General features: G+C 38.5%; 1 protein-coding gene across 2 annotated transcripts in view; it reads right to left on the bottom strand.

The window, feature by feature from the left end:
* PLA2R1 (phospholipase A2 receptor 1) overlaps nucleotides 1-27323 on the bottom strand; it is a 94121-nt gene that overhangs the window by 20974 nt on the left and 45824 nt on the right. For both annotated transcript variants that reach the window (XM_081141811.1, XM_081141812.1), the window contains exons 11-17: nucleotides 21809-21978; nucleotides 11514-11719; nucleotides 9498-9643; nucleotides 5740-5824; nucleotides 3606-3738; nucleotides 2765-2800; nucleotides 2133-2290 (exon numbers count right to left, since the gene is read on the bottom strand). In XM_081141811.1, the coding sequence (XP_080997937.1) occupies nucleotides 2133-2290; nucleotides 2765-2800; nucleotides 3606-3738; nucleotides 5740-5824; nucleotides 9498-9643; nucleotides 11514-11719; nucleotides 21809-21978 (934 nt within the window). The remainder of the gene's footprint in view (nucleotides 1-2132; nucleotides 2291-2764; nucleotides 2801-3605; nucleotides 3739-5739; nucleotides 5825-9497; nucleotides 9644-11513; nucleotides 11720-21808; nucleotides 21979-27323) is intronic.

The following is a 27323-nucleotide window of genomic DNA, read 5'->3' as shown; positions in this document are numbered from 1 at the left end:
ACTTGAGAATACATGTCGAGATAAATATATTTCATATGAATTTCATGTCATTATAAAACAAAACCTCATCGCTCTCTAACATTCTAATTTATAAACAGGTATTCTTACTCCTTAAACAGTGTGGCTGTCTGCCATATCAGCGATTTGAGAACAATGCAAGATGGAGTAACTATAATTTTGTCTCCCTGAGGTGTTGTTTCATGGACGTGTGCTTACATGCTGAATTTAGATTCCCATTGTCAGACTTTGGAATGACTCCACTGGGACTGGCTGTGAACTCGGTGGGAGAAGCACAACAATTTCATTCAATCTAAAGAGGTCTCATGTGCAACAACAGTGGAAATCAAGGCCCGGTTGTTCACTGCCCTAATTAAGGATCTTTAAAGAGAAATTATAACTATTGCATCTTAAGTGGCATATTTAGTACCACCTCAATTATAGCACGGTGTCCTCCACAGGGCATACTATAACCTGTTGCGATAGGGAACAGAACTTCATAGGACAAGCCAGAAGATAACCAGATAAAAAAATCCAATGCAAAAAATAGCTGTTTTAAATTTTAGCACAGGTGTAAAAACCACAACAATAGAAGACATTAATATTCTTTATATGTAAAAGAATATTAAAAATGTGATATGACTATGAATTTCATAATATCAGTTATGTTTTGTTACAAACAGCCATTCTAGATAGCATCATATGGGAAGACCACTTGCCAAAAATAAACGTATTTTCTGACATCATGATATGTAATTTGTTGATACTTAACATTATGGTCTGTCTTGAGTGTTCCATTTGTAAGAGTGGAAGGGTGGTAAAATAGCTCACAAAACCAGCCAGGAGAAGGGAACATCTGGCTTTGGGGGTGGTCTGCCACTGAGTCTCTATGGGATGGTGGGGTTGTCACTTAACACTGTTTCTCGGTTTTCCGTCAAAACTCAGTAGTAGTCCTGACCTGCCTGCACCTCACAGGCTATATTGGCATCAAACAGGGTGGCAGAAATGGGAAAGCTCCATGAGCTGAGAGAAGGACATTTCTCTTACAGGTGAAGAATGCTTCATTTTAAAAGTCAATTTACAAACATGAAAGGATGATCGAATGAGAAAGGATTCCTGGAGATCATGAAATAATGTTAAATTATAGAAAAAGAAACAAGGCCTTCTTTTACTTTCAAGGATTTCCTAGGGAAAATTGGGAGTGAGGTTTTCGGCCCTTAGAGCCCCCTGGTGATTTGTACATACTGCTCCTTATTTACTTACTACATTGTATGATCTCCAGCTTTTTTTTTTTTTAAATGCTCTATCTCACTTTTGTGTCCTTCACATTTTTGTGTCTTTGACAAATATCACAGTGTCTGACACATACCTAATGCTCAATAAATGCTTGTTAAAGAAGTGCAGTGAAAATGTACTCTACTCCCTGGCAGTCTATTTCATTACTTACCAGGTTCTACATGCTTATTTCTAACTAGCCAGCTCCTCAAAGAGTAAGTTTAGTCTTTTTCTATCTTAAGTTGAAATGAAAACTGTTCCTTACCATTTTCTGTATACTGAATCTTTACAGATTTAAAAATATCGTATTCTTGTAAGTAAAAATATTGCACTCTTGTAACTTTAAAACAGCCACGCATCCCCCAGAGACTCCTTGTCCCTCGTTTGTGCTTTATTTTCCTCCATGCCACTTATCCACTCATCTTTTTCTATAACACTATGTCATTCTATTTAGTTGTATTGATTATGGTCTTTCTTCCCAGGCTAGACTGTAATCTCCAAGAGGGCAGGAGTTTTGGTCTATTTTAATCACTGATAGAGCCTCAGTCCCTAGAAGAGTAGACACTGAATAAATATGTGTTGAATGTTTGATGAATGAACCTTCTAAAAGCAATAAAAGTCAACTTATTCACCATTGTTGCTAGTAAAGAATGAAAGAAATGAAATGATTGACCAACATAGTAAACTTGTGTTTCCATTATTTTCTCTTAATCCCTATAACAGAAAAAAACCAATTCTCAAAAATCTATGGCTTTTAATGAAACTTAAATAAATGTAAGAAGTCAAATTTTAAAAAAATCCCCCAAGGACAGAAGAAGGAGCTAGCTCTAAAGTTCTCATGGTTAATTGTAGTCAAATACCGCTCTTATTTTGCTGAGGATGAATTCTTGCTCATGTGCAGAATGAATGGTGAGGAGATCACCACGCAGCCAGCCACAGACAAACTCAAAGGTGGACCATTCTGAGGCATGGGTATGAAAAAGGTACTCTGTATCCTGATAGAAGAGCCACGGTGCATCTGAAAGAAAAATAAACAACGCAAATAATGCAAAAAGTACTGACCAGTATAGTGCAGATTTAAATAAGATAGACTATGATGGATCCCAAATTCATAATTTGGTCACTCAGCATTAAAAAAAATTTGTGTGTGTGTATATAAATAAGTATATTTAAACATACACAAATAAATATATAACTTGTTCATTTTCTTTTGCCTGTCTCATATAAGAAACCTCCATTTGTATTCAAAGGTCTGGGGTAGATGCATATTTCAAAATTGTGTCACAAAAATGGAGTTAAGCTATGATACTGATCTTTAATCTAATTTAATGACATTTATCAATTTGATTATTTATTAATTATTTGTTAATTTCAACAAATTAGTTCTAGATTGAAATCAGAAAAGAGGCTCAACTGGAGAACTATAATTATACAGTAATGGTATATACTAGCATATAATTAGAAGTTCAAGAACTGCCAGGATAGTTCTTACCGTACTGGTACCAGGGTGGAATCTTGGGTCTCACATCTGCAAAGTGAAGGCAAACCACTTTTAGTAAACTTTCTTCACAGATGTGCTATCTCTGAATTACTTCAGCTCTAAACACAATATTTTGTACTTTGCCTTTTAAAAGACCATTTAAAAACCAAATATTTTGCCTGGCCAGCATGGCTCAGCAGTTGAGCATCGACCTAGGATCCAGGCGATTGGGGCTCGATTCCCGGTCAGGGCCCATGCCCGGGTTGCGGGCTGGATCCCCAGTGGCGGGCCTGCAGGAGGCAGCTGATCAATGACTCTCTCATCATTGATGTTTCTATCTCTCTCTCTTCCTCTCCCTTCCTCTCTCTGAAATCAATAAAGATATATATAAAAATAAAAAATAAAAAACAAGTATTTTGTGGTGTTTGAAATATGGTTAGTTGTCCTACTTGAGGAAGAGGCTCTGATTAAAGAAGGAAGCATGTAAACACTTGTTGAGGGCCTATTGTGTCACACACTCTGCTTGGTGCTTTCACTTACTCATTCGACAAGTAATTTTGTTTATTTGTAATGTCACCATGACATTTCTTCCACATTGTACTCGCAAAATACCATACAATATAGTCAGATATCCTCATTTCCTTTTAATTAACTTAGGGCACTGCACTAGCATCACCTTTATTCATTCCCCTAGGATGCATTCTTTGCTAAAATAGTAGTTTGGTTCATCAGGAAGGTTACTGGTTGTGACCCAAGGTGCTTGCACTTTAGATCCCTGTAACTCTTCATATGGGAAAATGCTATAGATTACTAGAGAGCAAACATTTAGTAAAGATCTTATTAATATTTTTACCTCTTGGGATTTTGCATATCCATTCACGCTTGGAACCACAGTGCGAGGGCAGCAGGATTTTATTTGCTTTATATACCGCGCAATTTCTTTTATCATCTCCAAAATAAGTATTGTCTAAAAATGAAGAGATAACCTGCAGCAGATGAAGTTCATTATTCCTTAATGACGATTCCCCCACAAAAAGTTTCAAAAGATCTTAACAGGCATCCTTGTAAATAAACCGTGATAGGTTTCTGGAGGAAGCTTCGGGAAGGTTGGCTATGATTCTAGTTAAAGGTTGTTCTCCATTCGCGAAGAACAAGAGAATCACATTTTAGCATTTTTTCTTAAAGATGCTTTTTTCTTAAGAAGAGGCATGCTACCCCTTTCTCCAGAGGAGCAAAGCAGATGCACGCTTCCTTCTGAACCCGCACCGTTTCCTCACTGGCAGGATTAGGCTAGTGAGCCCTGGGATCCTCAGTAAACTTCTTAGGGGCTCAGGGGCCTGTCAGACTTGGGTCTCGCCTTTGATGTAGATTCTTCTGTACAGACACTGAGCTTTTAGTTTCTAATCGCTAAATTCTAAGTCACCACTAGCTTTAATCAGGAAACTATCCAACACTTTCCATGAATTATCACACAACAGGGGCATTCAATAAAGATTCAACTTTCTCAGTGATTTAATGGTTATCTGATGGAAGAGTGGATGGACCACAAGTAAAATTAGCGTAAAAATTTGGGGAAAAATAGGATGTTTTGAAATAATTTGTACTCCTCTTCAAACATGTACACAGTCATGCAACAATTCATCTAACTTCAATACATGTAAGCGCCCACTCAGAGAACAGTGAGAGTTTGAATATTCATTTTATCTAGTGGAGAGTGGGGAGGAACTCGGTGCCCCGCTTCATGGCTTTATCTCCTTTATTCTGAACCAAGCTGTCTATTCCTCTCCTATTACTAACGAGTTTGTTGTACTAATGTGAAAGGGAGCGTTCTCGATCTCCATGTACCACAAGCCATTTTTAAGTGTCATATTGACGTTAACTATGCCATGCGGGGGCAGGCCCACCCTATTATGCCCCGTCTGCTTTCCGGGCCTTTGTTTCTGCATCAGCAAAATAGATGGGTGGGGCTGAGTGATCTTTAAGGTCTCTTCCCACTCTCTAGTCCTGATGCCCTTTTCAAAGAAGCAATGCATGGGTGGAAACTTTATTTTTTTTAACTAGCATGCCCTTATTATTGTCTTCTCACTATAAGCATATAGGTTTTCCACTAATCTCTTCGTTTACACAAATTTGAATGCTATCTATGTTGAGGGCCCAGAGTTTGCATTTCTCTATTGATCTTTACTGTTTCAAAGTTTAGCTACTGGTATTTTGCCAACTAAGAGACATTATAATCTTGTGGCTTTGGAGGCAGACAATCTGTGTACCAGTCCTGGTTCTCCTATTGTAGGCAAACTATTTAATATTTTAGTACTCACTGCATCGAATTATTGTAAGGATGGAATGGGAGCATACAGCAGTGTACTCAGCTCAGAACTTAGAACAGAATTCGAGCTCAATCAACAGGGGCTGCAGTAAATGCTCACTGCGGGCTGTTCTAGTCTCCCCATTTCACAGGTGCAGCCGAACAACATGATTCTGCCTGTGCCCGCGAGTGGATCCCATTTCAATCTGGGATACTGCTTCTGTTTTCTTCCCTATCTTGAGAAAAATGTGAGAATTCCTCATTGCACCTGAAGAGATATGCAGTGGTGCGTTCCCTTGTTCCTTCACACAGGTGTTTACAAGTGTGAGGCTGAAAGAAAAACAAGTCTTTCTTTTTCCTTCCAAACAACTTGCTCTGGCTGAGAAGGAGGAGGTGTTTTTAGGACTGGCATTTCCATCCTTATAGAGTGAGATAAATGGAAACTGGTTCTTTTTGTTATGACATGGACGAGAGTCCCACCCTCCCACAATAAGGTGCTGGGCAGGAGAGGGAGGGTGGGGTAAAGGAGGACTGGCACCAAGGCCTGGTGTAGTTTCTGGTTTGGGTCTGAGTCATGGGAAATGGGGCCATTATTTCCAGGTTCATTTGGCTGGTTTACCAAGTGGCTCCAGGGCCACCCGTTTCGAATTCATTTCCTTCTCTCTGGTTTGGAAAGACTTACGGGAGTTCCATCAGACCACTCCCAAGAGCCAGAGTTCAGGGGGTTTCTTTTATTAAATCCGATCCAGAACTGCCTTTCTTCTGTCCTGTGAAGAGAAGAAACAAAAGCTTGACCTTCCCCACTGAATTCACATTATGAAAAAAGCTCAAGTTAAGTATTTACGTGTTCAGGAAACAGCCCATGCTACCGGCGGGGTTGATCAGGTTAAACAAACATGGGTTGACCATCTCCTGCGTGCAAAGCCTGAGGTCTGCAGGGAACTAGAGGAGGGTCGGCCTCGCTTCCCGCTTCTCTTGGTTTCTATGGTGTGCAGCAGGGGGAGAGGTCAGCCCCCGCTGAGAACATGGTTTTCTCATGTGTGTCAGGAATGGCAACACCCTTCAATCAGGACCGAACACACGAGAGCAAGTTGGTAAGAGATCTTGGACTTCCCTTCCCTGTGCTTTACTGTTTATACTTCTTTACAATGCTTTGGTTTGTGGTTGTTTTGTCACATACTCAGGGATTCTCTGAAGATTAATCACCACCACCCCCCATTTAATAAAAGGCACACGGCAGGTCTGGGGGTTTTGCTCAGATCCTGCCATGAGTGTTTGCACAGTGGATCCGTCTCAGGCACGGTAGGTGGGCTCCAGCCGTCACCACCGCCTTGGACTTGGCGAGAAGCCGCACAGAGAACCATCGTCCCTCCTGTAAGGCAGAGGACAGAGGTCACGCCTCAGAGGACTCAATCAACCGAGCAGTAAAGCCTGATTGTACAACGAGCCATCTCACTAAGGTCCTGTTCCCAGAACAGTTCTGGAGAATTAAAGATTTATAAATTCAGAGGTCACGCAGGTGCTTTCTTTGCAATATGCAGACACGTGAGCCTCTTCTGGGGCGCCTCGTTCTCAGATACTGTGGCTCCTCTGCCTGAACGACACAAAGAAAGTAAAATGTGACTTGGGAAACCGCAGAGCACCGGAGCTCGGCTGGTCACTGCCATGATTATGTCTTACATTGAAGGCTGTGGAAAGGTGACAATACTGGGGCTGCCTCACAGTTACGCCGGTCACGCTAATCTGTGTCCTGGCTGGAAATCCACGCTCCTCTCCCTGTGTGGAGAACTTTATTCCTTTCCTCACTGAAGTCAGTGATCTACAGTTTTCCTGCTATATGCTGGCTTCTGGAAGAACTGGTATTTATCTTCTCTCCATCAATTTCCTAAAATTGTTCAATTTCTAATAATGTCATATAAAATGTAACAATAAAACAGAACTAGAAAAGCAGAGCCATGGGAAGGAGAAGGACATATGCTAACTATGGGAACTGGTTTATTTGCTATAACTAAGCATCAGGTTTGGCTGAACTCCCTGGCACTCAGGGCAAAAGTAAAACATACATTATATAGCTTTTGTGATTAGGAGCTGAAAAATCAATAACTTGATAGATACTTGACACTAAATTCACCTAGAAATTCCAAGTGTGAAAAGTTATGTAAATAGAAATAGTATTTGATCGTACAGCAAACATGGAAGCAGCTTGCATGTGGTTGTTTCACTGTGTGTAAATATGCACGTGTATTTTGCAAGTGGCTAAAGTCATGAAGCCAAGTTACAACTTAGAACAATGGAGACTATCTCATGTCCTTTGGATCTGTGGCCCTACCTCTGGCTAACAATACAGTTAACCAGGAAGCTTCTTGAACTTTTCTCCAACCTCAGAGAATCTGACTCAGCAGCTCTGGTGTGAGGCCAAAGGGATCTGTGCTAAAAGTTGTCCCAAGAGAGTGTTTATCAGCAGGTTTGGGAATCCTTGTCTCCGTTCAGCGTTTCCTGCAGAGACTAGGAATTCTATGGGATATTGATAAGTGTTCTCAAAAAAAGAGTTTTGTGGTCAGAGGAAGTGCTTCCGTCTAGAAGCCTTTATAATACTAACGTATATGGCAAATTTCCAAGATTGTACATTGCTTTGCAAACATATTTGACCAAGAGCTGCTTTTTTCCCCCACAGAGTACTCTATAAGACACACATCGAGGAGATGGTGTCAGACTCCCTCTTTTAAGGTCATTTTTGTAGATTTTGGAGATGAATATTTTTGATAGACGTAACATATTAACCTTCCTATGGCAGCGTTTTCAACCTTTTTCATCTCATGGAACACAGAAACTAATTACTAAAATTCTGCAGTGTACCAAAAAGTATACTATCTTTTTTGCTGATCTGACAAAAAATAGGTATACTTTTCATTCATTCACACTAGAAGGCTATTATTGTGTTCTCTGTTGTCATTTTTTTATTTGATAATCTAAGGGAAAAGAGATCAATGCCCCTGACTAAATGGTCAGGTATTGCATGTTTTAAAATTTTTGTGGCACACCAGTGTGCCACAGTTGAAAATCACTGTCTTATGGGATTGTCCCAAAGGAAACTTATGAGAAAGGCTAGGATTTTCCTCAAAAAACAGTTCTAGATTTTCTCTGAGTTTCAGGCAAGTGTTTCATAGAAACTCCAGGTTTCCAGAGCTTAGAGCAGAGTAGCTGGTGTTACATTTGTTTTTGTTAAATAAATGTATGGAGCCGTGAAGGTGTGACACCACCCCGCCTTAGTCCATAACATCCTCGAAGGCAGGATTTTGTCTGTCATGCATATGGGACTCTCTAGTCTGCTGTGCATATAATAGTGCCCCTTTCTTAGAAGATATACCCAAAATGTATGCTGACCTACAAGAGCCTTCTAGAGAAAGAGGCCAAGGGCTGGGAAGACTTGCTATAAGAGGACATGGTGACTGTCTTCAAATATTTGAAAATAGATTAGACTTGATCTGTATTGCTCTGGCTTACTAGTAAGTTGATCTTTGAAATTAGCCTTTGCAGGGGGATGGGGCAGGGTTGGGAATAAATGGTGATGAAAGGAGGCTTGGTGTGGGGTGGTGACACACAATACAATATACAGATGATATATAGTTAGAATTACATACCTGAAACCTACAGAATTTTATTAACCAATGTCACCCAATAAATTTAATTAAAAAAAAGAAAAGAAAGAAACCAGCCTTTAACAATGGAATGGGTTTTCTTTCTCCCAAGTAAGGAACACTCTGAAACTGAAAGGAATCACCCAGTGGATGGCCACAGGAATGGAGTAGAAGGAATTCCCCGTGTGGGTGGAAGGTAGCTCAAGATCCAATTTAAATTTAATTGATTTTATAATTTTATGGAATTCAAGATTCTGTAAATTTGCACAGATAAGTGAACACGTTTCCCCAAAAGTAAAATAAGGGGATTGGATTAGAATTTTTTATAACCAGTGGGACTTTGATTTTTTCAAACAGAATCTTACATGGACTTTGATTATATACAAAATAACTAGAAGTGGAGCTGGTTGGAGCTGCTCTGATGAGTCAGTGAGCAAGGAACCAGGAGCTCTGCCTACTTGGCCTCTTCCTGCTCCTTAGTCAGCACTTTGAAAACCACTGGGCTAGATAATTTCTGGGTTTGGCAGAAAGGCTCTAAAATTCTGATTTTAGATACACAAAAAGGATTTCAAATATCAAAACAATGTCACTTTGTTCTTCGCTTTGTGGAATGAGAACTTGGTGCAATATAAATATAAAATATATGTATATATTTTTCTTTCACAATGAGTGGCTAGTGGGTTTTAGGCTTAAAACAAATACTTGAGATTTTAAACAAATATTAGGGATACTCATCCCTAAGTAGCCATTACTGGGAGACAGAATATTTCACTGTAGTTTTCCAAAATTAACAAGTATTTACCGATTAAATTTTGAATGTAAAAGCTCATTCACAAAATTCTCTTCCTCAATATGAGCAAAGCTTGCAAGATGAGCTCCAAATTCTTCACAAAATGCTTCAGCTTCTCTCCATGTTCTTTTCATCAATACTTTTTCACTATGAAATACCTGTATAGTAAGAGAAAGAAAAAGTTGGCACTGTCACAGATAAAGTAAGGCTGTTTGATTCTGGACAAGAAAATAATAGTAATATAATTGTTGTCATTATTTTTTATTAAAAGATTGACCCAGTAGGAGAAATAACACTTATTGAACTTACAGTGTTTAACATAAAACTATTATCTCATTTTATTCTCATAACAACTTTATGAGGATATAATAAACTGTTTTATCAATGAGCTCCTTGAGGATTCTTTTTTTTCTCCTAAAGTTCCTGTGACTTGTCCCTTAATAAATGTTTTTCAAGAGATGAGGAGAGTCAGACTAAGACAGGTTACAAATTTCAGGTCACATAGCTACAAACGGGCAGAGCCAGGATTAGACCCAATACTCCTTGCTTCCAGAATCCATGAATTTCTGTCCCACCAGATTGCCTTCTGACAAATTAGAAATGGCTGAATGGACTTGAATCTGGCTAACCCATGGCAAGAAATGAAAAATGAGACCTGAGACCTAGGGCAGGTATATTTCTAGGGTCTTTGAGTCTTAGCTGTGCCTAAATTCTCTGCTTTTTCTTAGCTGTACTGCTTTGCAGCAGTCCTCACAGTAGCAAGCAGCAGTCAGTCAAATGGAGGATCTGCTTTTGACTGTATTTAAGATCAAGGATGAGGGACCCAAGACCCAGAGCTCTGGATCCGGTGCCTCTGCAGTCTCCTCATTTCTAACTGCCCAACACTAAGCCTGAGCCTCTCTTGCCAGCCTTCACCAGGCTCTGATTTGCTGAGACCAGAAGGAATAGGTTTCCCAGCCCTGTGGACCATAGCACAGCCTTTCCATCTTTTAAATTATATGTCAAAACTCGACTCCTTTGGGAACCTTTTCTCAAATCACTTTAAATTAATAAATCCTACCACCATGCCCATCAGACACTCCATACATTTGTTGACATATTAGGGTGATATATAGTAGAAAAATACCCTGGACTAGGAGTCCCAAGATCAGGGATTTATTCCAACTCTGTCAATAAATAGTTGTGACCTTGGGTAAATCACTTTGTCTCGCTAGCCTCAGATTACTAATTTCTAAGGTATAATTTATTGCTCTGTGAGGTCACTTCTGGGCCGATTATTCCATGAATTGAATGTAGGGTTATACACATGGATATTTAAATTGAGTGCATTCACAGGCCTTTCACACCATCCATAGATATGCAACATCTCTAGAGATAGAAGTCATGTCCATTCTGCTTTGCAGGTGCCCACATACCAGAGAAGAACCTTCTCCCATGATTTTGGAAACCTTTATTTGTAAAATGAACCAAAGGCAAAACCATCAAACAAAAAAATTATATTTCAAAAATACTTATTTCTGACAAGAAGATTGTAGGTACTGATTTAAATCTAAGATAGAAAGCTGCTTTGCAAAAAGGCATTTGTTTACACACACACACACACACACACACACACACACACACACACACACATCAACCATATGTATTAAACTGTTTGATCTTCAGGTGTCTGGCAAGCTGCAAAGGCTATCCTTAGCAGCCGAATGGTAGGACAGTATTCCATAACAAGGACTTTATTCATTTGTTCACACATGATATGGAATTACATCATTTTCATACCCAGAACAATACTGAGTGGGACCCCAATATCTATACTCATGAGAAAGACTTCAGTGTCATCAGGGATATGTCATTCTTTTTACTTAAAAATTATTTTGAAGTATAACTGAAATGATAGAGACAGTTAACAAACATTAATTAAACACCTCTGTGTGCAGGCACTGTTCTGGAATAAAGAATTTGGGATGCATGGACAAAACTGAAATAATGTTGGTCCAATTGAGAATGCCCATGTAAACTTGGCATCACCTTGAAGCAGCTGGCCAGGCCCGGTTCTGACTCCCAGTCCAAATAGCAGGGGTGAAAGGGCCATCCCTCTTCATGTTCAGTTTTCTCCCAGTTTTCCACTGGTTGCTTGCACAGCGACATTGCTTTAAAGTGTGTACAGTCCTTCACTTCCCAGCGGCCAGGTGGACTCCTCCTCCCTCCCATGACAACACAGCCACCACTGTAGCCTAAAAGCAGAAAACAACACTTTTAACATCAGTCGACTAGAACATTTTGTGCTTGGAAGACCTCTTTAGAGTGTAGAATAACTGACATCTTAAAATGAAGCACCCAGACAAGAACAGTAAAGGTGAAAAAGGATGCTTTATTGGCATAATTATCTCATTTCTCATCCTCTCTGGAGAAAAGAATAGAAGATGGAAAAGTGAGAGAAGAGAAGAGAGACTGTGAAGCTTGAAATTTGGACATTTTGAGCTCAGTTCGCAAATGATGAAAAAGTAGAAGCTGTTCCAACTTGAAACTGAAATATCTCCCATATCTCATTAAACACCAACATCCCTCTTCTTTGAATTGTTGAGCTTTTTAACTGTGCAGAAAAAAGTTTAACTCACCATTTTTGAGTATGTATGTATGCTGCACTTTGAGATTCCATTGTGAAAAAATCAACAACGAAAAGCACATAGTGTGTATCCTCTGAGAAGCAGGAAAAAATATATGTGTGATGGACTCGAGGTACTTGCAAGGCACACAACAGAAAACCAAACTGTAAACCATGATAGAGTGGAGAGAATGAGATGAATTCTAAAATGGGGTGAAACTCTGGTGGCAGGAGTAGGGACAGACTTCGGGAAAAGGGGAAGACCTTCTAGTTATGGACAAACTCCATTTTATTCTTTTTGAACATAGTGAAAAATAAAACTTTTTTCCCTAGAAACAATTTCTAAGGTAAGAGCCTCAAGTCTGTCATCAAATCTACACAACTCATAAGACAGCTGAAAAGCACACTTCAAATTTCAGTGCATAGTAGAAAATAATCCCATTCCAAAAACAGAATAAAAACTGAGAAAGAATGAGCTTTTTTCTTGAATCCAGAGTAATCATTTAATTAATTAAATCAACATTCAACAACAAGGAAATGGTGCATCTACATCTACATAACCAGGCTAGGCTGTATATGAGCTGTTAGAGACAGAAGGACAACACAGCACAAAACAAACAAAACCCAACTCTTAATTTAGTGTGAGGCACAGACTCATAGACGCTTAATTGCAGTCAACATAATGTGTGAAGTGCTATAGGAACCGTGTGTGCTCAGATTTCTGGGGGAGACTTCAGAAGGATGATGGAGTCTGCCTCGGGGTATCAGTAAAGGATCTGCAGGAAGTAAAGTCTGAGCTGAGCTTTGAAGGATGGGAAAGAGAAAAGAGTTTTCAAGGGGTGCTTCTAAAAAAGCAAGTGATTATAGATGAAGGATCTGAAGACTTGTGATAATTCTGGACCTCAAGGCGCTTTTAAAAATGTAGTCATTTGGTACTAGATATTTGTCTTGCTTAATTTCCCTTCGGAAGTAATGGTTTTAATTTTTTTTAGATACAGGGAAACTGGCATTATCCTTGTCAGCCATGGTTTGGTTGTTTTATCCTGACAGAAAGACTAAAGAAAGAGAAAATGAAGAGTGAGGGAAGAAAAAAGACAGATAATCTGTACAAAGAACCTCTCCTAAAGGAATGGAAGAATGTAAAACAGAGAAAGAATAAAGGAGCTGAACAATGACTGCTCATGCCTTTAACAACCCTGGGTGCACACTGGGTAGCGCAGTGACGATACAGTCCCCATCCGCAAGAAGCTCACAGTCCTGTGTGTGTGTGTGTGTGTGTGTGTGTGTGTCTGTGCATGTGCACTGATACATCAAAGAGACATGCAAAGGTGAAAATGCCTTGTTGTAAACAAGGAAACATAATTAGTGTGACTCACAGAGAAGAAAAGCCAGGCGAGAGACAGTTGGTCCATAGAAAGCCCATTAGTCAGTTCCATTGACCAGAACAGCTATTTAGTGTTAAAGGTGGAGGGCTGGGGGCCCGACAAGGAGAGAATACAGCATTGCAACCACAGCCTCCCACGTATGGAGCTTTGCAGTCCTGTTGAAATGCAGCCCACAGTCTAGCAGGGTCATGAACAACAGAGAAGATGCTGCATGCTCTGTGTGATGAAATTCTAATGAAACTGAACTGTGGAAATCCACATGTCGTCTACTAATAGGGCTGCTCTAGTGGCAGAGGAAGGAAACCGTGCCCTCCCACCTGGTTCCTCCCCCTTCCTTTCCCAGCAGCCTTTGACTTGGAGCTGGAGGTCTGGGGTTCTAGTCCCAGCACAAACATTTAGTATCTCAAAACTTGAACAGGTTATATTCACCACAAAAAGCTTATCTAAAATATGGGCATAATAATCCCTTTTCTTCTCATGGGTTTGGATGAAAATCAAACGAAATGATGTATTAAAAGGCACCCGGAAAGATATAAAGGGCTACAACCACCCTTAAGATGTTGCTTCTATTCTTATTTTGGCTGTTTTTATTACAAAAGCTGGGATTTTGTGGCATGAATTCTGCCTGCAGGTTCAAAGAATTTTTATAAAGCTTGAATCAGCAAGTTTAAAATGTAATGTACTTTTTTGTTGGTCTTGCATTTTTGCCTCACTTTTCCACACCAGACAATGATTAAATAGCTTTGGTTTTGGATACTATAGATATTCAACTCATCTTCATTAGTGGAAAAGAAGATGTGTGGGAACTGCTGTGAAGATGAGAAGTGCTGCAGGAGTGTTATTGCTCTCCTAAAGTGGTTAACTTAATGGAACATTTGACCCAAATTTTAGAATCTCAGCCCCAAAGAAGCAGTAAAGTGGTATAATAAAGGGAGACTGGGCTAAGGGAGATATAAACGGAATTTATAATCATATATTGTGGGGGTGCTTGCAAAGCCAACTGATAAGGGTAGGGTGTGGGAAAGAGCAGAGGTGGTGTTTCTCCCAGAGAAATGGTTCTCAAATTCGATAACTCTTTTCCCATTGGAGAAGAAACACTACCATCCTCTACCACAGCCGTGAAGCTCACATTTAAACTGATTCTCCTTACCTGTCTCACCCTCCCTTTATCCCCCCCCCCCAGCTCTTTCCTCAAACACGAATGGGAAAACTTTCAGTCAATTAAGAAATTCCAATTCACTAGTCTAGCCTCTTCCATTTGGCTAAGCTATCTAACCATATAAGACGAACTGAGCTGGGAAAGCCTCCACCTTCCTCCTCTCTGGCCAAATACCTGAAAACAAACGAGATCTACTTGTGGCCTCAGGGCCAGGAGGGAACCGTAGCTGGGCCTTCTCCATGGAGAAAAGTGAAGCTATTGGGGCAGGGACGGTGAGCGTTCCTGGAGTTCTGTCTATCCACCTGATACTGTGCTATGCGTTTTATATGGTCCGTTCCCTGTTGAACTTCAAAACTATTTGGGGCAGAGATTAGTATTTGCAGTTTGCAAATGGAAAAACAGAGGCACAGAGGCTTAGCGACTTGCCTAAGTCCACATAGTGAAGACTTGATCTAGAATTTGAAAGCAGATTTATCTGAATCTACTATGAGACAATGTTAAGGTACAGAGTAGGCGGCCATTCAATACAGTTGATTGAATGAATGATGGAATCTTGCCCTCAAATAATTTGCCTCCATTTCCATGGAGCTCCCTCTCATTCCCTGGTGGTGTTCTCTCCTTTGCATGGCTACAGCATTCCCTTGAAGATCTATGATCACATCTTTACCTTGTATGACAGTTACTCCTAGGATTATATGAAGCACCAAAGGGTGCTCAGATTGTTTGCCCGCGTTTGTGTGGTGGCCCTTTCAGAACTCTGATGAGCCTACGGTGGGCGGACCCGTCTGTCCACTGGCTGGACAGGCTTCTTACTTCTCCTCGCTCTGAGCAGGACACTCCCAAGAAAACACATCGGACTTGCTTTACTGGGACCCCATTTTCCTTGTCACTGGCAGATTTCCACTGACTTGGGACAGGTGGGATAAATGTGCACTGGAGTTATCCCAAGTGAGTGAAAGATGTCTGTTCTGCAGTGGTATCTAGATCTAGAAACACAAAACTTTTGTCACAGAGGCTGGGTTTGGGATGGATGCAAGACAGTCATTTCAAAGTGTTTCTTTTTCACTGTGCAGACCTCTATGAAACTCTAATATAACTTGGAAAAGCTTTTTTGAATGTCCGAGCTAGTACGGGCTCATCTGTTTTCTTTCACCATTGAGCAGCCTCCATTTATATTGAATCTCTAGTCTAAGGTACAAAATGTATTTTAGTTTCTATGTGTTAGTGTCCTCCTAAGTGAGAAAGGCCCTACTTGCCATTTTCCCTTTAATCAGTGACACTAGTTAACAGGGATCAAAACTGTTTTTCCTATATCACCTGAATAGTTATTTCTCTCAAAATACCAAGTTCCATAGAGTTTCTTTGTTGTTGTTGTTTGTTTTAATAAAAGCATCAGAACTTTCTAGTGTTTTGAGAACAGGGGATTTTGGCATGAAAGAAAAGAAATACAGGCATAAAATAGGTTAGGCAAAAACCGTGTAGTCCTGAATTCAAATGGAAAGTATCAGTTTGAACTTGAGAAGTATTTCTTCATACACACACACATGCGTGCACACATACACGCTTTCCAGCTATGTTCACAGAAACAATACAAACCAACAAGCAATGAGCACTTCTATGGGTGGATTGTGATATTGAAATAATACTATTTCCCATTCAGATGAACCAGGGTTCCTTGATGAAATGGATGTTTCTAGGTCCAGAGCCGAAATATACATCTTGTAATACCATATAGCAAGGAAGCTATTATTAGTATTATAATAGGACTTGGGAGGTAGTGCTTGAGATTTTCATTTTCATTAAAAAAAGATAATAATAGTAGTGGATTAAAATATATCAAATATGTTTAAGACCCTTACTTCACAGTAATGCTAAAAAAACTGGTCACTGTTGTAGGATGCTTATAAACAAATAACCATTTAAAAAACTAGTAAAGGGAAAGAATTAAGTATTTATTCAGTTTTTCCTATGAAAACTGTGTCACAAAGGAACAAAAAGTTGATTGAAAGAAACTACACTTTTATAAAAATATACACTACCCCCCAGCTATGAATGAAAAAACCCTTCATGAATCAATGGGTCTAGGCATTGATCATTAATGACTGCTAACATTACAAAAAGTGAGAAAGTTGGATGTTATGAACCCGGAGATAGAACACACAGCCACCTATAAAATGGTTTTTCTAAAAAAGATAAGAAAATCTGAATTGGATTAAACCTCTGATTCTAACTTTTAAAAATAAAAATGCTAATTTTATGGAAAATAAAGAGGTAGAGTAGCACATTAAACAAGATATGGAGATACAACCAAAAAGTCCAGACTGTAGGATACTCTACGGGACAAACAACCCTCTTGCATCAACAAATAAAAAAGTAAAAGGCAGGGCCAAGGAAGAGGGAAACCTAGAGATTAAAACAGGTTTTAGGAGATTTACCAACCAATTGCAATGCATGAAACTTTTTGGGATCTCAGTTCAAACAAATTACATTATATAATATTTACGAGTCATTTTGAACTTTGAGCACTAACTGAAGATTTGTTATGAATTATAGTTAATTACTTTTAGGTATGATAATTGTATTATATTCAGGTTTTTTAAAAAGAAGTCCTTATCTTTTAAAGATAATACAAAAATATTTATGAATAAAACACTATAATGCCTGAGATTTGCCATGAAACAACATGGAAAGTGGGGGTATAAATGAAACAAAATGGACCATGAGTTGATAATTGATGACATCTGGTGATGGGTGTACGGTAGTTCATTATACTATTTGGAGAACATAAGACAACATTGAAACAAATGGCAGGACTATGATTCCACTACAGATTGACTATTTTGATAATCTGGCATAGGAGAGAGTTTTGGCTGAGTTTATTAAAAAACCGCAGGCTTCCTATTCAGGGGTCAATTGACATAGTCAGTCTGGGCTGGATTAAGATTTTGACATGGGAACTAAGCTAAGTAATTTGAGTGTGTGTGTGTGTGTGTGTGTGTGTGCGTGTGTGACAGGCAGGAAAAAATAGTGATTTAGGATGATGTTTCTGCAAGCAGTAATTTAAAAGAAAAAGGAAACACAGGGGCTCTTACATTGCTATTTTCTCCCCAAAAGGATTTACATTTTCATCTTAGTCAGAGACAATTTACTCAATGTCAGTCAGCATGAGCCGCCACACCGAACATCATGGTATTATTTTTGCTTCAGGGAAAAGAGAAAGAGAGTAATGCCACTCAAATTACAGCAGAAACTTATGAATGACAAGGAGCTCTGCTTCAATTCCGGCTTTTAGACATCCAAATATGCCCCAAGGAAGGTAACATTAAAAACCAAGACTTTTGTCTACTCAAAATGTATTAATTTATTTTGACAGGTATAGACATTCTTAACCAAATTCTAAAGTATATTAGAAATGATACCTGAGCTTTTTTTTTTCCAGTAAAACTGTGACATGGGACTTTACTATTCTCTGCATTTTAATAGTATTCATAGATCTGTAGAATGAAAGGTTGTGTATTAAGTGAACTGGGATGTTTCTTGTTTAGAGCTATGCAAAGTCACCAGTTACTATATAAATTTTCTAAAGTGCTGCTTATACATACAAAAAAATTTTGTCTTAACTTCATCATCTGGCATACATCTTTAAAAAGTAGTTTTATAAAACAACAACAAACTATATATTTTAGAGCATTTTAGGTTCACAGGAAAATTGCGTGGCAAGTGCAGACTTTATTTATAAGCCCCGCCCCCACATATACAAAACCTCCCCCACGGTTGGCATCCCATACCACAACGGTTCCTCTGTTAAAATCTATAAGCCTGTGTTGACACATCATTATCACCCAAAGTCCACGGTTTAAATTAAGGTTCACTCTTGGTGTTGAACATTCTACAGGTTTGGACAAATGTATAAAGACATATAGCCACCATTGTAGTATCTGGAAAATCCTCTGTGCTCTGCCTACTCACCTGTCCCTCCCCACTAACCCGACAGCCGCTCATCTCTTTACTGTCCTCATAGTTTTGCCTTTTCCAGGATGTGATATGGTTGAAATCATACAGTGTGCAGCCTTTTCAGACTGGCTTCTTTCACTTAGCAGTATGCATTTAATTTTCCTTCATGTCTTTTCACGGCTCGAGAGCTCATTTCTTTTTCAGCGCTGAATAACATGCCATTGTCTGGATGTGCTACAGTTCATTTATCCACTCACTTACTGAAGGATTTCTTGATTGCTTACCAGTTTTGGCAACTATGAGTAAAACCTTTATAAAAGTCCATGTATGGGTTTTTGTGTGAACGAGTTTCCAGTTCATTTGGGTAAATACCAAGGAGTGTGATTGCTGGATTATATAATAAGAGAATGTTTAGTTCTGGAAGAAACTGACAAACTGTCTTCGAAAGTGGCTCTGCCATTTTGCATTCCTACCAGCGATGTGTGAGGTCTTCCTGTTGTTACACAGCCTCATAAGCATGTGGTGGTGTCAGTGTTTTGGATTTTGGTCATTCTAATAGGTGTATAGTGGTATCTCATTGTTGTTTTGATTTGCAATTTCCTAATGACATATGATGCTAAACACATTTTCATATGCTTACTTGCTATCTATATATCTTCTTTGTTTTAGGCCTTTGTCCATTTTTAAGTTGGGTTCTTTATGTTCTTGCTGAGTTTTAAGAGTTCTTTGTATATTTTGGATAACAGTCTTTTATCAGATGTGGTTTTGGCAAATATTTTCTCCCAGTCTGTGGCTTGTCTTCTCATTCTCTTGATACTGTTTTTCTTAGAGCAGAAGTTTCTGGTTTTAATGAAGTCCAGTTCATCAATTATTTATTTTGTGGATTGTGAATTTCATGTCCTTTTCATACCCAAAGTCTTCTAGATTTTTTATTATGATTTCCTCTGGGAGTATTATAGCTTTACATTTTATATTTAGGTCTATGATCCATTTTGAGTTAATTTTTGTAAAGGGTATAAGGTCTGAGTTGTATGTAATATTTCTTTATTTTATATATATATCTTTTTTTGTTAATCCTCACCAGAGGATATTTTTCCATTGATTTTTAGAGAGAGTGGAAAGAGAGAGAAACACTGATGTGAAAGAGACACATTGATTGGTTGCCTCCCTTTACCAGGAATCAAACCGGAGACCCATTGAGCCATGCTTGGCCAGGGCTCTTTATTATCTTTTAAATATCCATGGAATCCATACTGATGTCCCCTCTTTCATTTATAATATTTGTCTCTTCTCTCCTTTTACTTAGGGAGGCTGAGTAGAGGCTTATCAATTTCATTAATATTTTCAAAGAATCAGCTTTTGGTTTTATTGATTTTTTAAATTTCAATTTCATTGATTTAAGCTCTAATTCTTCTTATTTTTTTTTTCTGCTTACTTTGCATTTAATTGGCTCTTCTTTTTCTAGTTTCCTAAAGTGAAAGTTTAGATTATTGCTTTTAGGTATTTCTTTTCTAATGTATGCATTCAATGCTAAAAACTTCTTTCTAAACACTGTTTTTTCTGCATTTCACAAATTTTGATAAATTGTATTTTCACTTAGCTTAAAATATGTTAAAATTTCTTGTGAGATTTGTTTTTTGACCCATGTGTTATTTAGAAGTGTATTGTTTAATCTCCAAGTACGTTGTGATTTTCTGGCTATCTTTCTGTTATTGATTTCTAGTTTAATTCCACTGTGGTCTGAGAGCAGAGCGTATATGATTTCTATTCTTTTATATTTGGGAAGATGTGTTTTATGGCCCAGAATGTGGTCTGTCTTGGTGAATGTTCCATGTGAGCTTGAGGAGGATGTGTAATCTGCTGTTGCTGGATGACATAATCTATAGATGTCAATTACGTCTAGTTGATTGATGGTGCTGTTGGGTTCAACTTTGTCCTTAGTGATTTTCTGCCTGCTGGGTCTGTCCATTTCTCGTAGAGGAGTGTTAAAGTCTCCGACTACAATAGTAGATTATCTACTCCTTGCAGTTCTATCAGTTTTCCTTCTTGTATTTTGTCACTTTGTTGTTAGGTGGATACACATTAAGGATTGTTGTGTCTTAGAGTACCGACTCTTTTATCATTATGTGATGTCCCTTTTATCACTGAAAACTTTCCTTGCTCTGAAGTCTGTTCTGCATGAAATTAATACAGCTGTTTCTGCGTCTTTTGATTAATGTTAGTATTTCTTGATCCTTTTACTTTCAATCTACATGTCTCTTTATATTTAAAGTGGGTTTCTTGTAGACAACATATAGTTGTGTCTTGTTCTGATAATCTGTCTTTTAATTTGTTTATTTAGCCCTTTGATCAATATTTGGTGCATGATAGTTATTATTATGTTACAATGATATTTTGTTTCCTCGGGGAAGAGCCTGAGGCCCCTAACCCATTTACTCCAGATACAAATTTAGAGGCAACCTATGGCCTATTATCTATTGGAATAGCCCTGATGGAGATCCATAGGTAACAGAGGGACCAAGTCATTCAAATGGGAATTCACGCTGAGGTAAAGGGGTGTTGAGCCTAGGTTGGTGACTTAAGCTTAATACAACGGCTTAAGGCTTGCTCCACAGGGGCTGGTTCGAGTGCAGGTTGTGGCTAAAGCCGTTAGCTTCTCTGGAACTGGCTATCCTGGCACAGTTTCATGCTTTGGGATCCAGAGCTGAGTACAAAGGGTGAACTAGTAGAGCTGTAACTCTGGAATCTTGCTAAGATACCACAAAAGCCCATAGAAGAGACAGACTAAGAAGAATGTTACCTAAGTACTAGGCCAACATTCCTCAGCAAGTCACATGGCAGTGACTGTGCACTGATGAAATGTGCCCACATGTGCCCATTTACTGTGCTCATTCACTGTGAAGTATCAGGAACTAGTCTTGACTGAGTAATCCCCTGGGATTCTTGGAAAGAATTTAAAAGGGAGAAATTGGGCTTCTGCTAATAAAGGCATGTGAGGCCCTGCGCAATGAATTACACCTTGCACATGTCAAATAACCTGTGTGGTCGTTTTAAAAACAACCAGCCATCTGTCAGCCCCTGAGAACCTGTGGTAATTATTTTAGCTTACTTATACATTAAGAAAACATTAAGGAAGGACCAAAGGAGGTGGGCCAAGGGGTAGGAATTTGGAGCAAAGAAAAGAGGAGGGAATGGTGGTGTCACGGTTCCCTCTACTCACGGGGCTGGTGTGCATTCCAGTGTGTGTACTGCACCGGCTCAGACTTCTGCCCCACTGTCTTCCAGGTATATTCTCCTGTGTCATTCTGGTCTTGGAGAGCTATCCAAAAATAACTGTCCTTCGTTTTTACCACACTACTGATCAAACTGGTAATAAAGGCCTGTTCAAACCTTAAAAAGGGAAAAAGGAAATGGTTATAGTAAGTTTCCGGGCAATAAAAACTGTCATTAAAACATAATAAGGTGCACAGAATGGCACCAGGATAAACCTTTCTCATGAATTCTTTAGAACACAGAGTAGAAAAATACCCAAAGACCCTGAACACTTATTAATTTTATTTATTAATAAATGCGAAATGTCAGTGCAATTCCCCAGAAACATACAAGTGTGGAGAATTTGACTCTTACAGACAGGACCTAATTCTTTCATGGCATAGAGTTTAGCTCCAGTTTCAAAGTGTAGGTGGTGAAGTCTACAAAGCCAGCAATAATACACTTTTTGGCACAATGTGCCCTATTTTCCAATCAGGGCACACAGCACATACCACCTCATAATGTGCATGAGATGAGGGGTTGGCAGAGGGGAGAAGGAAGGATATTGTGCTTTTCCGAATGAGCATCTGCCAACAGAGTTCACATGTGCCCACCCTGCACACTTGCCTGGTGAGAACAAAACAGAGATTGGAGAAGCAATTTCATGTCTCCTACATCAGTTTATGCACAGGCACATGAGTTCTTGGCTTATTCAAATGTGTTCAGATGTGCAAATTCACTGAAGATAAATTTAAAATCCTAGGAATAAACCCAAAGAAGTACAGCCAGTAATATTTTCTCCAAACAGCTGAATGAGTTAGAGTTTACTGATTGGTGGAAATGCTCCCTTCCCAACACAAATACATCAGAAGCAGAATCTAGAAAACTTGTACATAAACTTTCCCATGACTCCTAAAAGAAAAATGTGAGTATTAAAATTTAACTAGCATTGAAATGTTAAGCTAAGTTGGAGACTTATCTTGTAAAATTTATTTTCAGTACATATAAAGTTTTGAAGAAACATTTCAAACAGAGGTGATTTTGGGCCAGGCTTGCTGAGTCAGTGGGAAAGGAAAGGCCTTATGAAATTACCCAGGAAACCTAACAAGAAAGCAAATTAGACTTTTTCATTCGATTTTGGATTTTTATGACCATGCATCCTTAACTTGCAAAGGGAAGCAAAAGCAATGGGGTCATTCAAGAATAGAGGAAACAGGGGAGAAAGGGAAACAAACACAAAGGAGTGAACTCTTAAACTGCCTATGAACACCACGAGTGGCAGTTAGAGGTCTTAGGCATCCATGACACTCATCTTGGCGGAGCATATGGATTTTCATCCTGCTTTATAATCGTCTGCAGGTACCTCTGTTAATAATCTGACTAGCTCACATTTGAAATTAGAAAAGTTCTTCTTAGCCAGATTGCAGTGGCAGAACCTTATGTAAATGTGCTTCAAAAGGAAGGTAGATAAAGCTAAATATTGTCTAGATGCTGTTGTAATTTTCCTTATACTTCATTGGTTCATGCTCTCATAACCTTCCCCCCCTGAGGCAGAGTTGCATTGTTAACATGCCCAGAGCCTGAGACTGCTGCGCGAGGCCAGCAAGGCCCTGCACCATGCGGCTATGACCGGGACCACCACTCACTGGGCTGGTTCTAGAACCCCAAAGGGCGTTGCTGGCTCTCCCATTACTTTGTACTGTGGCATCAGTCGGATAATGGAGAGTGAATAACGTTGTCTGTGAACTTGGACTTTAGTATCATTATTCATGACATTTTGCTTTTGTCCTTTGTTGATTTTAGGTTTATTTAGTCCACCCTGATTTGCTACTTTATCTCCATTTATCATTGCTTAAAACAATAGAAACCTTCCGCTTTTTAACTGGCAAGTATATTTGTTAAGTAGGTGCATAGAATACTCATACATTAAATCTTAAAACCTTCGAATCAAAACAGGATGCTAGTTTTCTCAGTCCAGTTTAGAAAGAAGATGGCATTGTTAATAAAGAAATTCAGCAAATATATCTTTCTTCTAAACCATATACTCTTAAGAAATTAACTCTGGATAAGAGCAGGCAATCTCTTGAATGTCTATTTTCCATCTGATTAAAAAAAACCAAGAGAACACTTTATATTCTTTACCACTCTATTTGGTTTCAAACACTAAAAGGATTGCAAAACCTCTGGCTTTACAGTAATAGAGCAGACAACCTTTTAAAGTCTTTCCTGGCCTTGTGTTTAGAATTCCTCATTTGCGAACACTCCAGAGCTTTATGACATCTGGCCTTTTTGTTTGTTTTCACTGAGGTTGTTTAATTCAAATGTTATGATTTAAGGAACAAAAAATAACCATATGTACATGGTTTAATATTATTACTTAAAGCAAGATAAAATGTTATCTCGAAGGAATTCAGTAAACATTTTTTGTTAATCTTAACAAAAAATACCCACAAATGATAATTGTTAGAATCAGAAAGAAATTAATTTTTCCAATCAGATTCTTTAAAAAGTTAAGAAGTCAAATGTGCGTTTTTAGTGTACACAAGAAAAATATATCTTGAACTTCCATCAGCTTGACAGGAAATTGTTGCTCATGGTGCTAAACATTAAATTTTAATTTAAAAATGCAATTTGAAGATAGCAGTACATGTGTTGGGCATACATTGACAAATATTTTTATTTCAAAATAAACATTTCGCATTTCAAAAGTATATACTTCAGCCTGGCCAGAGTGGCTCAGTGGTTGAGTGTCGACCCAGGAACCAAGAGGTCATGGTTTGATTCCTGGTCAGGGCACATGCCCAGGTTGCAGGCTAGATCCCCAGTAGGGGGCGTGCAGGAGGCAGCCGACTGTTGATATTTCTCTCTCAGCACTGATGTTTCTATTTCTCTTTCCCTCTTCCTTCCTCGCTTTCTAAAAATAAAAAAAGCGCATATACTTCAAAAGGAGGTATTTTATACTTAAACCTCTAATTGAATATTATATTTTTTCATCAGTTTAGCCAGTGACATATATAGTTGGGGGGGGGGGATGTTTCTTGTCTGGGAACAACACAGTACTTAGCAGAAAACAATACTGTGATTGTGTTTGTATTACCTGAAAAAAGAGACTGAAAAAGTAATACATTGGAAGTAACTTCACTAGAGAGCTATTTCAATTAAAATAAAAAAACAAAACACCACAGTGTTAGTTTTTATATATAATGATCTGGTTAGAAGGGACTCCGTTTTGAACTGAGTAATTGCAATTGGATTTTTCCCAGTAACACAAATGTTAACATTTTTAATGCCATTTTAAAGTAAATTACTCTGTTGCTGAACTAATATAAAATGACAAATTTCTTTCTCTTTCTTTTAAATAAAAAATAGAAATAGACTACCAATAGTTTTAAAATGGGAGAAACGCATCATGATCATTATTGCAAGAAGTTTCTGGTGGCATTCCTCAAGAACTAGAAATGTAAAGTTTTTGAATATTGTTTCTTACAAAAGGCTATAAGGGAAATACAGACTTAGGAAATACACAGAACTAAACCTGGAAGAGCAAACACCAAAGTGTTAATGGCAGTTTCCTTTGGGGTGCGGAGTGGGGTTGGTTGGGGGGAGAACAGTGGAGGTGAGGGTGCACTTTCTCTTTTCAGTCTACATTCTTCTGGTTTGCTTGAATTTGTATCAGTGAGAACGTTTTTATTGTATAAGTTTAAAAAGAGTAATTAAAATACTTTTTAAAAAGAACATTAACTGCCTTGTACCAAAAAACCCAGTTAGAACTAATAAATTCCGTAAAGTTGCAGGACACAAAGTCAACACACAGAAATCAGTTGCATTAAACAATCTGAAAAGAAAACTACAAAAACAAATCTATTTATAATAGCATCGAAAAGAATAAAAAACTTGGGAACAATCTTAACTAAGAGGTGGAAGACTTATACATTGAAAACTACAAAATACTGCTAAAGGAAATTAATGAAGACACAAATAAATGGAAAGTCACCCCATGTTCATTAATTGGAAGACCCGTTCTTAAAATGGCCATACTCCCCAAAGCAATCTACACATTGAATGTAATCTCTATCAAGATCCCAATGATTTTTTCTTTTTGCAGAAGTAGAATTTCAGGGGATCCTGAAATAGCAAAAACAAAGATAAAAAAGAATCAAGTTGGAGGTCTCATACTTCCTGATTTCAAAATTTACTAAAAAGTACAGTAATTAAAATGGTGTTGTACTCGCATAAAGACATATAGACCAATGAAGCAGAATACAGAACCCACAAATAAACCGTCATATGTATGGTCGAGTGATTTTTGACAAGGGTGCCGAGACAGCAGTGGGAAGGGCAGTATTTGCAGCAAGGATGCAGGGGAAACTGGATTTCCACTTGAGAAAGAATGGAGTTGGACTCTTACCTTACACCATTTACAAAAATTAATTCCAAGTGAATCAAAGCCCTAAATTTAAGAGCTAAAACTATAAAACTCTTAGAAAAAAACATAGAAAAAAATGTCATGACGCTGCATTTGGCAATGATTTTTTTGGATATGACACCAAATGCCGAGGCAACATATAAGAAATAGATAAATGGGACTTAATCAAAATTAAAAACTTTTGCACATCTAAGGACTCTATCAACAGAGTGAAAAGGCAACCCACAGAATAGGAAAAATATTTGCAAATTATGTATCTGATGAGAAATTACTATCCAGAATATTTAAAGAAATCCTACAACTCAGTAACAGAGAACAAACACTCCAGTTAAAAAATGGGCAAAGGACTTGAATAGACATTTCTCTAAAGAAGATATACAGATGCCAATAAGCACATAAAAGTTGCTCAATATCACTAATTATGACATGAGTGCAAATCAAAGTCACAATGAGATACCATTTCACGCCCATTATGATGTCTATCATACACACACACACACACACACACACACACACACACCCCAACACAAAAACAAAAACAGAAAAGAAGTGTGGCCAGGATGTGAAGGAACTGGAACCCTTGTGCACTGCTGGTGGGAATGTAAAATAGTGCAGCTGAAAACAAGTATAGCTGTTCTTAAAAAAATTAAAAATAGATTTATCATATGATTCCAAATTCAATTTCTGGGTACATTACCCCAAAGAATTGAAAGCAGAGATTCAAAGGTATTTGTACATTCATATTTATAGCAACATTATCCACAATAGCCAAAAGGTGGAAGCATCCTGTGTCTATTGATGGATGAATGGATACACCAAATGTGATATATACATACTATAGAATATTATTCAGCCTTGAAAAGGAAGGAAATTCTGCACATGCTACAAAATGGGTTGACCTACAGGACACTAGGCCAAATGCAATAAGCCAGGCACGAAAGGACAACTACTGGATGATTCCACTTATGAGGTAACTAGAGTGGTCAACCTCATAGAAACAGAAAGTAGGATGGTGGTAGCCAGGGGCTGGGGGCAAGTGGGAACAGGGAGTTACTGT

The sequence above is a fragment of the Miniopterus schreibersii genome (genome assembly GCF_964146895.1).
Source record: "Miniopterus schreibersii genome assembly, chromosome: 7".
Lineage (NCBI taxonomy): Eukaryota > Metazoa > Chordata > Mammalia > Chiroptera > Miniopteridae > Miniopterus > Miniopterus schreibersii.
This window is presented reverse-complemented; position numbering and strand designations above follow the sequence as displayed.